Below are 15,299 nucleotides of genomic sequence, written 5' to 3' on the forward strand. Positions count from 1 at the left end.
ACTACGCATAAGGCCTGTCATCAAGTGTTAAAAGTCTCCTACCTAATTTGAATAAATTAAAACCAAAAGACAAGTAAATCATCTCAGGGTTTGCAAGGAAAAAAACCCACTAAAACTATAAATATGATCATGATGTGTACATGACAGCAAACACACAGTGAGAGCTGTGTAATATCATGAACATACTTTAATTCTTATTGCCTAGAATTATGAAAGTGCATTTCCAACAGAGATTCTACATACAAAATAAAGACAGTTATAAGATTTCCTTAAATTAGGCAATCTCAAACTACATACTGAAGAGTGAACCAAACAAAGAAGTGCTACTCAAGAGGATTATTCAGACTTCAGTAACAGATGGATTGAAGTTAAATGGTATCAGAGTTAACCTTTTGCATCTTTGCCATCTATCTTGACTTTGTCATCCTAGACACTGACTGCTCACAAGTACTGCATCATCATGCTAAAAAAAAAATGTTGAACAGCCACTCTGGGGATGGGAGTGGCTCTTGAGAAATTATGTAAGGAAACATGCACCTCATGATGTCAATACAGGCAAGCATCACATTGCATTATTCTTTCATTATATCACCAGCATTTTACAGTTAATTCTACACTGCCAAGTTTTTAATCTCACTTTGTGAGAAGTCAAGCCACACAATTAATTAGTTCCCCAATAAAAATAACATAAGTTCTTCATTATTGGTTCACTTTGAGCTCATATTGAACTTTCAAGCACAGCAATTTACCAACAGTACCCTGATGTGCTAACTATAAAGTTAAAATAAAGCATCAATGTAGAACCACACAGAAAAAGGTTTCTCTTATCTATGCCTCATGCTGCAAGCTTGACTTTCTTTAGTTCTCTACTGGACATGTTAAGTGCCTGTTTGGGATGCTGTTATAGGGAGTCAAAGATGCAGATTTATATACCTTTCAGGCAGAAGAGGGATCAGAGCACAGACCTCCCACATTCTGAGTGTTGCAAGCTCTGCAACCACATCTTTCTTTAATGGAGAATCTAGGCATCTAACTTACTACCTTCTTTTTGTGCATCTATTAAACCAGTTCTTTTTAAGAAGGTCACTACTTAGCTCAAGCTCATAAGCAGTCAACTTGCTCTTGAACTGTATTGGCCTTTTGGGGGAGGATAGCAGGTTGGCAAGTATTATTCTCAATGTTCAAAAGCATGCCCAGATCTAACTGGTTGCTAGAGAAGTAGAAAATCTTTTGTTCATCAGAACTAACATTTCACATTGGGAATGACTCTTGAATGTGTCCTATACACCCCCATCCTGCAATCTTACAAAGGAAAATGTCAAGGACAGGTGCCTCAATTATTTGCTTCCACTAACTTTGACATTTAAGCTCATTTTTTGATTACAAGTAGAATCAATTATTTCTAGTACAGAGGGGTGAATTGCATCAACAAAGAAACTGCTGAAAAGGAAAGAAAGCATGATAGCAATCACAGTAAAGCTACCTCCAAAACTTGTTGTATTTGGTTATGAGAAGTGTTATGTTGTACTTGACTGTAGAGAGCTTATTTTCTTTTAAAACCACAATCCAGCTACACAAAATAGGAGCCAAACAACAGCTCAAACACATCCTTCTCAAGTATTGTAGAAGGGAAACACATTTTCTTGAGCATTGTTTTTCCCCAGAAGTTTCTTAGGAAAGCTGAGGTCTAACACACATTTGAAATAACCTCATAATGATGCTTTCAAAACACAAGCTAAATAATCACACTCTTGGTTTATTGCAAACCAATTTGGATCCTTAATAAGTGGTTGGTAAATTCAACCAGGGCCCTCAACAGTAGCTTCTGTTGATATATGACTGAACTGTGCATATAGTGTATTTACTGTATAAAGAAACCCTATTTAACTCACTGGGATGCCTTTTGTAAAAAATTAAGAAAAATAAAATTATACTTTTGACACAAATAATGGAAATCATTAAGTGCATAGGTACTAAAACTGAATGGAGAAGTTCAGTGCTAAGTTCAAAAGCCATCTGTTCTCTTCAGATAGAGAAATCTTTCAGATTGTCTCTAAACTTGGAAAAGAGAAATCTAGATTGCATTGCAGAAGAGCAATTAGTAAAAAATATATAATGTACAGGCATCTCCACACTACTTTGTTTTCTCTACTAGTATAAATGTGCTCAGCTGTAAAGCTGTCAACTTGCACTTGATCCAACGCTGATCAAAAATCCAGACAAGCATAAATACATAGTACTGACTCATGAAGTAATGATTTACTTACACATTGTGTTTAGTGGATTCCTCCATTTCACTAGTGACTTTACATACTTAAAGATTGTCTTATTAATATTTTTATGTAATAACCATAGCACCAGTAACAAAAATCAATGCCTAGAAAAAGTGACTCACCAGCTTGTTGGCGATGCTCTTCTCCACTTCGGAATGGGCTGAATTCATAAGTAGATACTTTGCTTTTCAACAACAAAGTCAGAACATTGTCCACCTTCTCTACAGAAGAAAACTTCAATGTCTACTTAAAAGAAAAAAAAAAAATTAGTGCATTTGTTGCATATGTATTTTCAACTTTATCTTCCGAGTGCTGGTGAATTAAATTACTCAAAATAGTACTCACTCTTAGTAAGAGCAGCATAGTTTTTGAAAACTATACAAGGGATATTCTAATAAAGAAGAATCATGACAACATGATCCAACTGCAGAAAAACATTTATAATAACATAAGAAGTTCAGCCATAACTTAAAAACTTCTGGATGAGGTACAAGGATTTACGTTTTACTACAGTAGTAACTCAGGATGAGTTTATAATAACTCTGTTACCCAAAACCTTTACATTAAGATTGTGGACTTGTCTAGGTAGGAAACAGCTTCAGTTCCATCAGCCAAGGCTTAACATTGCTGACAGAATAAGAAACTGATATCAACCAGATAGATTAGTTTACTAATAAACACATAGTCTTTAGACAAGGGAAATTCTCACTTACTGCCATGAGATCTTTTTTGGATTATCTCCTCCTGGACAGAAGGCCAAGATCTATTCCTAATGACTTTCAAGGTAGCCATAATTAAGTATTTCTTTGCTTGGCATGACAAGAAAAGCACAACTACAGTGATCTGAACAGTAAGGACATTTTACACATAGTACTACCGTGCTAGTCCAGGCTGTGCTGCACCAGGCACCAAAAGTTGCTCAGCCACAGCAGACAGACACGTGAGGGGAGTTGGTTTACTCTGCTCAGATGTGAGCAGCCCTGCATTAAAGTTTGCCTTCCCACAGTTGAACTGTTTCTGGTCAAGACAATTTGGGGATCACTAGAAGGGAACATCTGCAGACATGCTTAGCATATGAACTTAAAAAGAAACTTTGTGACTGACATGCCTAGGAGAAAAAGGACAGAGGGGTCTACTGATGAAACATGAAGTTTAATTCCCAAGGCTGTTAAAAGGGAATGAGAAAGTAAGTATGATGTGACCAGAAAATGTTGAATGCACAGGCAGGATATAATTTTCATCTGATTCCTACTCAGAATTAGAAGTCTGTGCAGGTAGGAAGCTAACAATATGATTGTTTATTTTTCCCATAATTAACCACGGCCCTTCCAATATTATGATACATAAAAAACATCATATTTCTTTTCATAATTCACTCCCTTTCTGTACTACATGTACAGAATGTACTGTCATATTACATTCTCTGTATTTTTTATTCAATAATGATGAGTACATAAATTAATCTTCAATAACCAAAGCAATAAACATTTAAAAAAGTCTCTGCCTAGGAAAAAAAGATCTTTAAAACTCGTTCTAGAATAAAAATTCAACCTGAGTACCAGAAAGCATGTGCAAAACCTCCCAAATATCTATAAACCCCCCAAACTATTAACATGAATAACAACATTATATTTACAAATTATTAAGAAGAATGAGGAAGTTAAGAAACCATACTATTCTCTCTTGTTCCAAGTAGGTCTTCTTAGATATGGTAACTTCATTGATACTACCTTCATAAAGTTCAATCTAGAGTAGGACAAAACCAAGTAACAACACAGGAACTACCTCAGATGAGTGTATATGAAGATATTGTATCATAAAGAAAGAGGCTCAAAACCACTGGTATTCACTGAAGCAACTATATAGCAGAAATTCCAATATATAGCGAATAAGAATTTAGGTGGGCTTCTAGACAAACTAAACCCAAAGCAATATTTTTACATCTCCATTTAAAATGGCAGGGACATCCCTTACACATTTTGCTACCTATCTAACTTTCTCTGTTAAAAAAAAAAAAAGAACAAACAAAACAATGAAAAAAACACCCCAAGAACATCTGCATCCAGAGGAGCATTTTCAGACAGAGTCCATTTCAGACTTGTCCTGTATATCAAAGCCAAATAAATATCCCATAGTCTCTTTTCAGCAAGCACTGAGTAATCTTGCCTAGACAGCTCTTCTGCTTTTTAATATGAGCTGAGGCAAGAACCCTTCCTTATTTCTTTTATTCAGTCAGAAATCTAGGGGAGGAGTACCTTAAGAATGCATAGCTCTCACTTCACTCTCAGACAACCAAATTTACATGGAATAAAACAATGTTGCACAACCTGAGATGGAACAAGTTCTTGAACTGAGAAGTGCACACAACTTCAGGAACTTGCAGTAAAATTTTTAAGGCCGCACACAGTTGCATAGTTTACCACATCAGGCTAGCTTGGCTTTTACAAGCTGTTGAGACAGATATTAGGCTGTGTGATCTCCCAAACTAAATAGATTAAATTAGAGCTAAATTTCTCATACCTTAACAGGCCTTCCAGCCTATCCATTTCTATGATTTCCAAGTTAAGCACCATACACTTCTTATAGAGTTACCAGTGCAATTTTCTTCAAGTTTTCCACCTCAATTTTTTTTTCTCTTACTCCAGGGATCTAAAATCTGAAGACTCAAGCACTGATTTAAGAAGCTACATTGCTAACTAAACCATAACAAGTAGCTCTTTTCTGCTACTCTACAACAAAGACACAAAATGAAAATCTAGATCAATTATTAAAAAAAACCCAACCATAAAAAACCAAAAAAACCCCTCCACAACAAACGAATAAATCTATGTTAATGTCTTTTATATCACATACAGGAGGGCCCATTTCAGTACTTGTGTGAAGCTAATAGTAGAAACAACAGTGAAACAGAACTAGCAATAGGACCACTGTGCACTCCCCAGCTCCATACCAACATAAAGGTCACCTCCCCAGGAAGGAATTCAGTTTAGAGCCTTTTACTTTACTGCTCATTCCTGCTCCAGATAGCTCACAGATTCAAACTATGCTGCACTTACATATTTTAATATACCCTACATGGCTCTCTATAGGACTGTCAAATCTTCCCCAGAAATCTCACCAAAACTACAAACCTAAAGTTCATGTTGAAAGTTCACCAAAGCCAACAGAAGTAGAATGGTATTTAAAATTAAGCACTGCAAGGGAACACTGACCCAGTCAGGAGTTTGAGGAAGCCCATAAAGACCTACAATGTGACAGAAAAGAAGTAAAAGCACTACTTCCCCCAGTGTCCTTGCAGCCACTCAGAATTAAGCTAGTGAGTTTGTAAGCAATGCTTCCCATGGTCTCTGCAGCACAGTCAGCTGTTCTCTACTTCACTCTTGGAGGTCTGGAAGCTTGGTCCTTCTGCAAACACCAGTACTTGCTCCAGAGCTCATCACCAACAGCTTAACTCAGTAGTACCTCCCCAGGTGTAGGCACCATCTCCCTTCCCTCACTCCTTTTCAGAGCAACAGGACACAGCTGTGAACCGAGGAGCCCCAAGTGCTGATCATCACGCCTGGGCTTCCAAAAACATCCTTCAAAAAGGAGACCAAGAACACGTTTTGCTACTTTTGTGAATAAGACTATCTACTTTCTTTAGTAACTGCTCATCAAGCCCTGAAAATCTGTGCCACTGAAACGCAGCATACACAGCCACTAAATAAATGTATTCCACACTGGCTTTAGCAGTACTAACAAGGTTACATTTACATAAAGATGAACTTCTCCAGTAGTTCTTACATATCAGACACTACTTTATATGCACTTCCATATCTAGATTACTTCTGCCAAAGAGAATGGGCTAGGTTTAAAAATCACTCAGGCATTTCTGACAATTTTAGGCAGTGGTAGAATATGGAGAGCTTTCATACCTAGAGGAAAAGAAAGAAACATTTTAAAATAACAGCTGCTGACGTGGCTGAGAAGATTGAAATATTAAATACAGTTTTAAAGGAAGTATCTCTGGGGATCAAGTAAAGGCGCATACATAATATTGCCACAGAAATCATATAGCTTTTTACAAGTTTAAAGGCTGCAGTTTATTTTCATTCTTCTTTTCCAATATGCACCGTAACTGGAATCCTGTTTGATGACTATGATAAAAACATCATCTATGATACCAAGTATCTCAGAATCATAGGAGTATTATTCAACCAAAGTTTGTCACAAAGACTTCCTTAATCTCTCCAGATATTCTAAGTCACTCAAACTGACACGAACGTAACAATTTCAGTAATAAGGATATTACCTTGTTTCAATTTTTTTTTTTAAACCTAATAAATCTGTACCAATACTAAATAACTGAACCAATAACTCCATTTGGTTGAAAATCAGATAGAAAAAACAATGCAGCATGTAAATCCAGCATGCTGAACTAAGAAGCTGATGAGAAGTAAAAAATGAAATATGAAGAAGTTTAATTATGAGTTTTAAGAACCTTAAAATCAGTCTGTACATTGGGTTACTGTGAGAACATAAACTCCCTAAGAGAGTTTCTTTAATGTAGAATTATATAAAAAGGAGAGAACCAAAAATCACGGCCCTTAGCCAACCTGCACCCTCCTATATTCTTATAGCAAGGTCATTCAGCATTATGATTCAGTTATTATGATCCCAACTCTTCCTATTTTACTATAAAATTTCAGGTTTTTTCTTTTGAAACTTATGCAAAGAAACTTATTTAATTTGCTTTATGTATTTCATTACATTTTAAATATTTATTTGGTTGCTTAAAATGGCTTGCTGATATTGGTAAATGTGTTTTAAATTCAGACAAATTTGGAACACAGGAAATTACAATCTGTCAGACGTAGCAAAGAATTTTATCCAAAGCCATAATTTCTAAAATCTTAGATTATGTTTAATCTAAACTTTAGCTAATGTCAATCTTTAACTGTTCTGCAAAACCAGATTCATACATGCAGCGGTACCACACTTTGTTAGTCTCCCACCAAGATATATGAACTGACCTGACCATTGGTAAAATGAATGGATAGCTGTAAGTCTATTTGTTGGGTTTTGTCTATCTGTTTGGCTTTACTGGGGGACAAAGTAGAACATCTCAAAGGAGCTGAAAAGGTTGGCAAGACAATGCAGAATACAATGAAAGCATTTTACCAAAGCACTGTGTCTTTGGTATGCACTACTGTAGCAATTTGCTTTCATCACAGAATTTTAAAAAGGAGATACTTCTCAGATTGCAAGCACTTGTGAAAATCTTGAACTTTTCTTTGAACCACAGAGTGATATTGCTTTGATCAATAATTGCTGTAAGCCTTTCTATTTTATATCAGTTTTGTTTTCCATTGTGTTTGATTGTTACTTTGCATAGATAAACGCCTGTTGCCCTAGGATATTTTTGCAAATAAGCTGATAGTCTCAAAGGCTTTAATTATCCTGGTTAAATAAAAGTTACTATTACTCCTGCTACTTGATGGGAATTCTAATTAGTATCAAGTCTGTTTTGTTTTTCCTTTTGTGAACATATTTTAAAGATTAAGTTAAATTATGTTCTGTAAATTGCATCTTTATGATGCATCTTATTGACATTAAATCAGGTTAACATGAAAGCTTATTTAAAAAGTTTGTAGAAATATTTTAGCTGCCTAGCTAGTTAGTGTACCTCACTCTGTGGCTCAGCAGGTACCATTAAATATGACAAATTTTCCAACACATAGTACACTTATAAAAGAATTACCATTAGTATACCTTGCCACAGAGTAGCCCTGATATCGTGTGGACTGTAGAACTTACCCAATTATAAAAATTTTCTTGGCATTAATTTTCAGTTACCAAAACAATAAAAGTGACAGCAGATAAACAGTGTCACCTCATTTAAACTCATGCTTATTATCCAGATGAGTAAAGGTGAGGAAATTGTTAAACATAACCAATGGTCATAATACTACAGCTGTATTACCTGGTGTGCACTACTGCTCTGCACAGAATTATTTTTGCATTTGAATATGATTTGAATTGCATGTGTTTTACTAAATATTAGTCATGCTGGTTAAATGAAGGGTCAAACTCCTGAATAACACAAATAGCTTTCCAGCGGAAATAGCATGTGTGCTTTAGATATCTAGGTTACCATGCTAATGACAATTTTTTTATATCATTATGACACACTTCTTATGCATAAAAGTTTAAATGAAAATGTGTTAGAAGCTTACTTTGACATAGCGCAAAATACAAGCTAAAGAATGACAGATACTATAAAGAATTTAAGAACCCATTTGTACTTTGAGCTGCACTATTTTTCTTGCGCAACAGCCTGTTTTCTTAGAACAGAAGTAACTTGTACTTGGAAGGAACCTAACCCCATCCTTAATAGAACACTAATAATGCAATACATCATTTTTATTAATCCCTTTGTTATGAGTGTAATGCCTTAGGTGGTGCACAAGGTAGATTTGTCACAGGAAAATGAGACTGTCTGCACTGGAAACGCAGACTATTATTTTTGTTCTGGCTTTGCAATTACAATATAGACATTATGACAAGTCTGCTTGGGCTACCCACCATTCAACAAATGATACTTGAGATTCCATCCTTTCTCAATATATGCTTTCTTTTCTTGTTATTTCTTATGTGCCACTGGCAAGGAACAGGCTGCAGAGCACTGCAGTCTGCTGTGCTGATTTGAAACCCAGCTCAAAACCCAATTTTTTTCTAAATACATGCAAAGAATCTGCATGGTAACCGGCAAGCAAAACACGTGAATGATAATAGAGCAGCTGTAAATGGACTCTATATGAATAGCAATCTACTGCCTCCCATACAAGCTATGCCAGAAAAAACCCATTTGCTGGTGAATGAATAATAACCCTCCAAATACAATATGGTTTAAGATTACTTGCTTCTACTGTGAAAAATAACACTTTAAATGGAGAGGGACTTCACTAATATTTGTTCTTATTTTCATCCTTTGTAATGCAGCACGTTGTACACTGGACATATACATAGCACAAAGGATGTTTATATCACTCTCTAAACAAAAACAAGAAAAGAGGAAATTTGTTTTCTCTTGCCTGACTTGCTTACAACTAGACATCTCAGAGACAGGCCTCTTAATCCTGAGCCTATTATTGAGCCATTACTAACTACTGTGTAATCAAAAGATTGCACATTATCTCAGTTCATATAAACTTACATTCTATTTTTCTTTAATTAAAAACTGAGAAGTCTACTTACCTGACAAGTGAAAGCTATTGGGTCAGCCACCTTCTCTAAAATGGGCTCAATCTCCTCTAGTGCAGAGTAGTACTCAATGTGTGCTGTGGTCTTAATGACTCCCCCACAGTAGATATTTACATATACAGGGCCAGCAGGAAAATCTTAAAAAACAAAAATCAGAACAGTAGCTGAAGATATTTTACAGTCCCAGACCAGAGATCTCAGGGAATGAGTAAAATAACAGGAAGATAACACAGAAAAAGCAGAGTTGATGATCTGGATTTGCATTTAACAGGTGATTCAGTGTAGTCCATTTTTTATTCAGGTCTTTCAGTCTAACAAAAGAAAATACATATTTGTAAATATGTATAAAGCAAAGCTGTTCTGCTTCACATTAGAAAGGAGATGAAACCAGAATGCTTAAAATTTCCAACTTCCCTTTGTAGTCTGATGACCTATAATCAGCTCCCTTATGCCTACATATTAAGGAAAAGTTCATTTATCACAAATAGTGTAATTGCTATTCATTTTTTGAAACATTTTTCTTAATTGCAGTCAAGGTTCTCAAGATAGCATTTGAGCTAGGCTAAAGAAATTGCAGTATAATTAATTAATTCCATTCCAGTTGTTTACCTCGTAAAAGCAAAAGGAAAGAGGCATTCAGAGTCTGTTACTTAAGTATGACTTGCTTTGTGCAGGCAGCACAAGCCTACTTTATGAGCACATTTCCCAATTCATTAGTATTCATTGTGCCAGACATTCTGCTGGACCACACTAGCAAAGTTTTCTTAAAATACTAACTCTGCCCACAAAACAGTGATGAAAGGGATAACCCTGAAAATGGAGAAGAGTAATAGGGCCAGAGTAACTAATCTAATAGAACATCATGTTAAATCACTTAAATGGAAACTGACCAAATGCTTTAAAAAAAAAAAACCAAACCAAACCAAAAACAACAAAAGAACATTTTTATGGACATCAGATCAGCTGGACCAGAAAAGGATAATTCCAAATTTCCAACTCTTCCAGACTTTTAAAGGACATTAATTTAATAATGAATTTATCATTAAGGACAAATGATATAAAAATTAAACTTGGGCTACAGCTCTGCAAATTTTTTTCATATTTCATTTACTGTTCATATTTTATTATTCATCCACTAGAGAAACCTTCTTGTGATCAACAATGTTCTCACAAAGCAATTTTGGAAGAATCTTTTAAGATCTGTGAATGAGGATTTCAGCTTTTGTTCTCTGAAATCCAGTTACAGATGAAAGCTACCTGTTGGTTATTTACTTCTCAGACAGGTTGCTAAAAACAAGGACAGTGCTCAGGATGAAAATCACAGAATCATTTAGGTTGGAAAAGATCTTTAAGATCATTGAGCCCAATCTTTGACTGAACCACCACCTTGTCAACTAGACTTGCCACGTCCAGTCATTCCCTGAACATTTTCAGGGATGGTGACTCCACCACCTCCCTGGCCAGTCCATTCCAATGTCTAATCACACCTTCTGTGAAGAAATTCCTCCTAATGTCCAACCTAAACCTCCCCTGGCACAGCTTGAGGCTAGGTCTTCTTGTCCTGTCACTGGCTACCTGGGAGAAGAGGCTGGCCCTCACCTGGATACCAACCTCCTTTCAGGTATTTGTAGAGAGCAATAAGGTCTCCCCTGAGCCTCCTTTTCTCCAGGCTTAACAACCCCAGATCTCTCAGCTTCTCATGTGATTTACTCTCTAGACCCTTCACCAGTTCTGTTGCCCTTCTCTGGACTCACTCCAGCATCTCAATGTCTTTCTTGCAGAGAGGGGCCCAGAACTGGACACAGGACTCGAGGTGTGGCCTCACCAGTATTGAGTCACAGAAGTCATCAGGTCATAGAGTTACCCAAACCTAGCTCCAAGAAGCCACCGTGGAAAATTGTAGCTTATATGTATGTATTTCCTCCTATCTAATGTTCTGTTGCAATCATTTTAGAATAAAATATTATGTAAGTTCCTTTGGGAATTCACAGTACGCAGTGCAGTAGCAAACTATACTCTAAAGCCATAGGTGAAAATTTTTTTAATTCTTAACTCACATCAAAACGGTGGAGACAGGTTTGGCCATTAAATCTGCACAGATCTAAGAGAAATTGTTGTTAAATAAGTGAAACTGTTAGCAACTAGTTATGGATGGTGCAGTGGAAAAAAATCATTAGAAACCTGCAAAGCTGAGTGATACAGAGAAGTGGCATGAATATGAACAAAGAAAAGAAATTATTTCCTGCATCGGTAAGAATTATGAAGAGAAGTATAACCAAATTTACTGCATTAAATATAAAATGAAACATTTTAGTAATGGAGTAATAAGAAAAGAATATTAGCTTTGCATTTTATGGCAGTAATTTTGAAGAATATTAATCTGTAACTAATCAATGACATTTTAAGACTGCCACCTGCCATTTAACCACAGAAAACCAACCTAAGAGAACCTAGCTTCCCATAAATCACAAGGCCTTGCTTCTCTGCATTATTAATAAAAGCTCTGTATGCAAAACTCATGTACAGGGAACACCTACAAAATAGCAGGAAGTGAAACTACTTAGAAGAAGTGAAGGGAGTTGAAAATTTTCAGTTCACTTAAAGGTAAAGAATACTTTTCTTACCTAGGGCTTTTACGTACTTGACCTTCTTATTCCAAGAGGCTGTCTGTGTTCTAATTTGTTGATTATCTGATATGAATTCAATTTCTAGAGTTTCATCATCTATTTCATCTTTCAACAGAATGAATATTTCACCAGGGTTCTATAAAATTAAAATGTGTTCCCATTAGTCCTTCAGAAAATTATACTGAAAGTTTAAAATTATATTGAAAGTGTATTGAAAGAACTTTCCTTTACCAACACCTTCATGCAAAAAAATCATACTACCAAAACATGATGCTATCTCTAAATAATAGATAATAATTAACTAAAAAACACCTTTAGTATAAATGACACAATTAATGTAGGATTTTAAATTCAGCTTACCTAACAATATCTTGAAACAGTATTTTAAATGCATATGTAGGTGAATTGTTACATTTTCTAAGGCCACTCTATAGTCTAGAAAAATGATATCCATCCTAATAAGAACCTTAGAGTCACTTAAACTCTTACAGTGAGCTGACAGGAAAGTAAGATAGAGGCAGCAGACGATGTGAGACAAGACCCCTCTACTACCTCCTGAACCAGAGGGAAAGTTACTCCCTTAGAACTGTACTGATCTCGACAATGAAATAATGTAAGTCATCGTTAAAAAACAGATAGCAAGCAAAATGAGTGACATTCCATGTACACTGCAACCTCCATATCTGACCATGGCCACTCATTTATATAAAGGAATGCAGTGCTGGATTTTGTATTTCCTCTGTTTACACTGTCACGTATTTCTCACAGCAACTGATTAAAAACACATATGAACATTTATGTCCACTGAATATGCATGCAAATACATATATATAAATATTTCTGATTTAATTTAAAGTCACACTAGGTACATGCTCACACAAGCACTTGTGTAATTCATGGTATGAGCACATATGCACATACCCATACACCCATCATGGATTCTTGCCAAGAGATACTGCATATCTCTCAAGAAGTACCTGACTACATACTCCCTCTAAACTATAAGGCCCTCACGACAGTAATACTTCTACTCAAGCTGCCAAATAAATCTAGTAGAGCTAAAATACCTCAGAGGCTATCTCCAAACTATTTTATTTGCAAATCTTTTGACTGCAGTGCGGATGTGACACAAAGGTAAAATAAATCCCACTGTAGTCTCAGTGCACTTTCTTTTTGGCCCCTTTACAATTTTGAAAACAAATAGCAGATATAGTGTGAATGAGACTGCAGAAGGAAGAGGAGACAAATGTTGACCGTTATCCCAAAAATTTTAGCATCTAAAAATCTTACCTCACACGATACTCTTTTTGGAAGCACCAATATCGACTGCTCCTTAGTTTCCAAGCTTTTAGAAAGTACCTCATTTTTAGAACTGAAGTCTGTTGTTTCTGATGCTGCCCTGATATTTGTCAAATTAATATCAGAGCTAGTCTGGTGATCTGAAATAAATAATGTGGAATGAGAACATTGTTAATAATCCAAAATCAACAAAACACAGCAGTGATGTGTTTTCCAATTAATTACTCATATGGCATTTGAAGTCACATTAAGGGCACTGCATGAAAGCCTGAAAAAATTCCTTTAATATAAGTGTGATGAGGTGTCCCCCTTTGACAAAGAGCTTGCCTCTGAAGTTCTGATCCTGCAGCCTTAATTTATATGAACAGGTTCTGCTCATATGTTTGTCTTACTAAAACCAAAAGGGACACAGCCTTTAGATCAAAATCATTGTGACTAACCAGGTCACAGAGATCAGCCAGTTCTGTAGTCTCAGAAAAACAGATTCTCATACACTAGGATAAAATGGGACTTTTACCACTCTTCCTTTCCCCATATGAAAACATGCTGTATGTTTACAACATCTACCCACCTACCTGCAGGAAGGGTTAACAAGAGGGCAGTAATACCTGTGACCAGGTAATTATGAGAGTAGGCACAGATTTCCTCCAGAGTCTTTGCCTGCATTAATGGACAAAATGATGGATGGAAGGCATACATTTTTTTAATTGGATAATCTGGGTTTGGAAATGCTATGCCAGTCACACAAGTAGCTTGCAAGCACGTTCTTTACTGTTTCGCTGTACCAGAAAAGGCTAAAGAGCCATTGTGAATCCTTCACCTTATCACAGAATTTTAATGAAATAGAACTGACGACTGCATCTGCAGAGCTCTGACTAAGCCTGTGTTTTAGAAAAGGTATTCTTCACACCTGCTACTTCTCAGCTGTGTCATTACTACTCCTTTCCAGACACTCTATTACCCTGTATGAAACACTCTCACCACCCATCTCAAAGGACTGCAGTAGCTCTTCATCATGCAAGATTATTCGGTATACTGCAGTCACCTAGTTAGATTATTGATATCATTGCATGCAACTCAGAGTTAAAACCTTGACTGGCTGATGAGAAAATATCCTGAGAGACACCCACAGTATCTTGTATTACTGTAAATTATGAAACACTCACAGTCAATTACATTCAAGGATACAAAGAAATTTTCAGGCACATCTTTTCCTCTTAAATGGATGTAGAATATTACAATTAATTAGTGATGGGCAGAATACAGAGCAGCAGTAATTTGGCTTTGCTCAAACAGTATTACAGCCATTTTGAGTTTTTTTTGCAAAAGTGCCCAAGTGACTGAGGTACACAAACCACACAGTGCTCTTAAGTGGCACAGAAACCTTTCTAGCCAGTGTCAGTATTGGAAATTTACAATTACTTTTCTCACTTGATTGCCCTTATTTTCCCCATATGCACCAGTTCATCTGATACAGAACATTCTCTTTCCTTACCAATCCTGCCTTGCTTGGATTTTAATAAACTACTACTATAGTAAATGTACCTGCTGAGTGAATAATTCCAGGGCATGCTATGTCTGACATTTTTTTCCAGAAATGTGCTTTGATTGTTAGAGAGATCTCAGAAAAAAGGGGCAAAATAATAATAGAAAAGAAACGACAGTAATTTTTCCATGTTTCCTCAAGGAAGTTAAAGTTTGTTTGAACATCTAAGGTAGGTGGGTTTGGTGACAACCACTAGCTAGTAAAATCTGTCCAGCCTACTCCTGCTTACACTCTCATGCCTTTAAGGCAAAAAAATTCTGAATTTAAGCTGTGAATTCAGTGTAGATTGGTAAAATTACACTGATCCTATGT

At 36.1% G+C, this 15,299-nt stretch overlaps 1 protein-coding gene across 1 annotated transcript in view; it reads right to left on the reverse strand.

Annotated features, from left to right (window-relative positions):
* Nucleotides 1–15,299, reverse strand: part of BANK1 (B cell scaffold protein with ankyrin repeats 1) — a gene marked incomplete at its 3' end in the record, with an annotated part of 120,938 nt that overhangs the window by 80,418 nt on the left and 25,221 nt on the right. Inside the window, 4 exon segments of the mRNA XM_008933279.3 lie at nt 2,396–2,516; nt 9,510–9,652; nt 12,140–12,278; nt 13,433–13,581. Coding sequence (XP_008931527.2) covers nt 2,396–2,516; nt 9,510–9,652; nt 12,140–12,278; nt 13,433–13,581 — 552 coding nt within the window.

Source organism: Manacus vitellinus, unplaced genomic scaffold, assembly GCF_001715985.3.
Source record: "Manacus vitellinus isolate BGI_N305 unplaced genomic scaffold, ASM171598v3 scaffold_0_pilon, whole genome shotgun sequence".
Classification (NCBI taxonomy): Eukaryota; Metazoa; Chordata; class Aves; order Passeriformes; family Pipridae; genus Manacus; species Manacus vitellinus.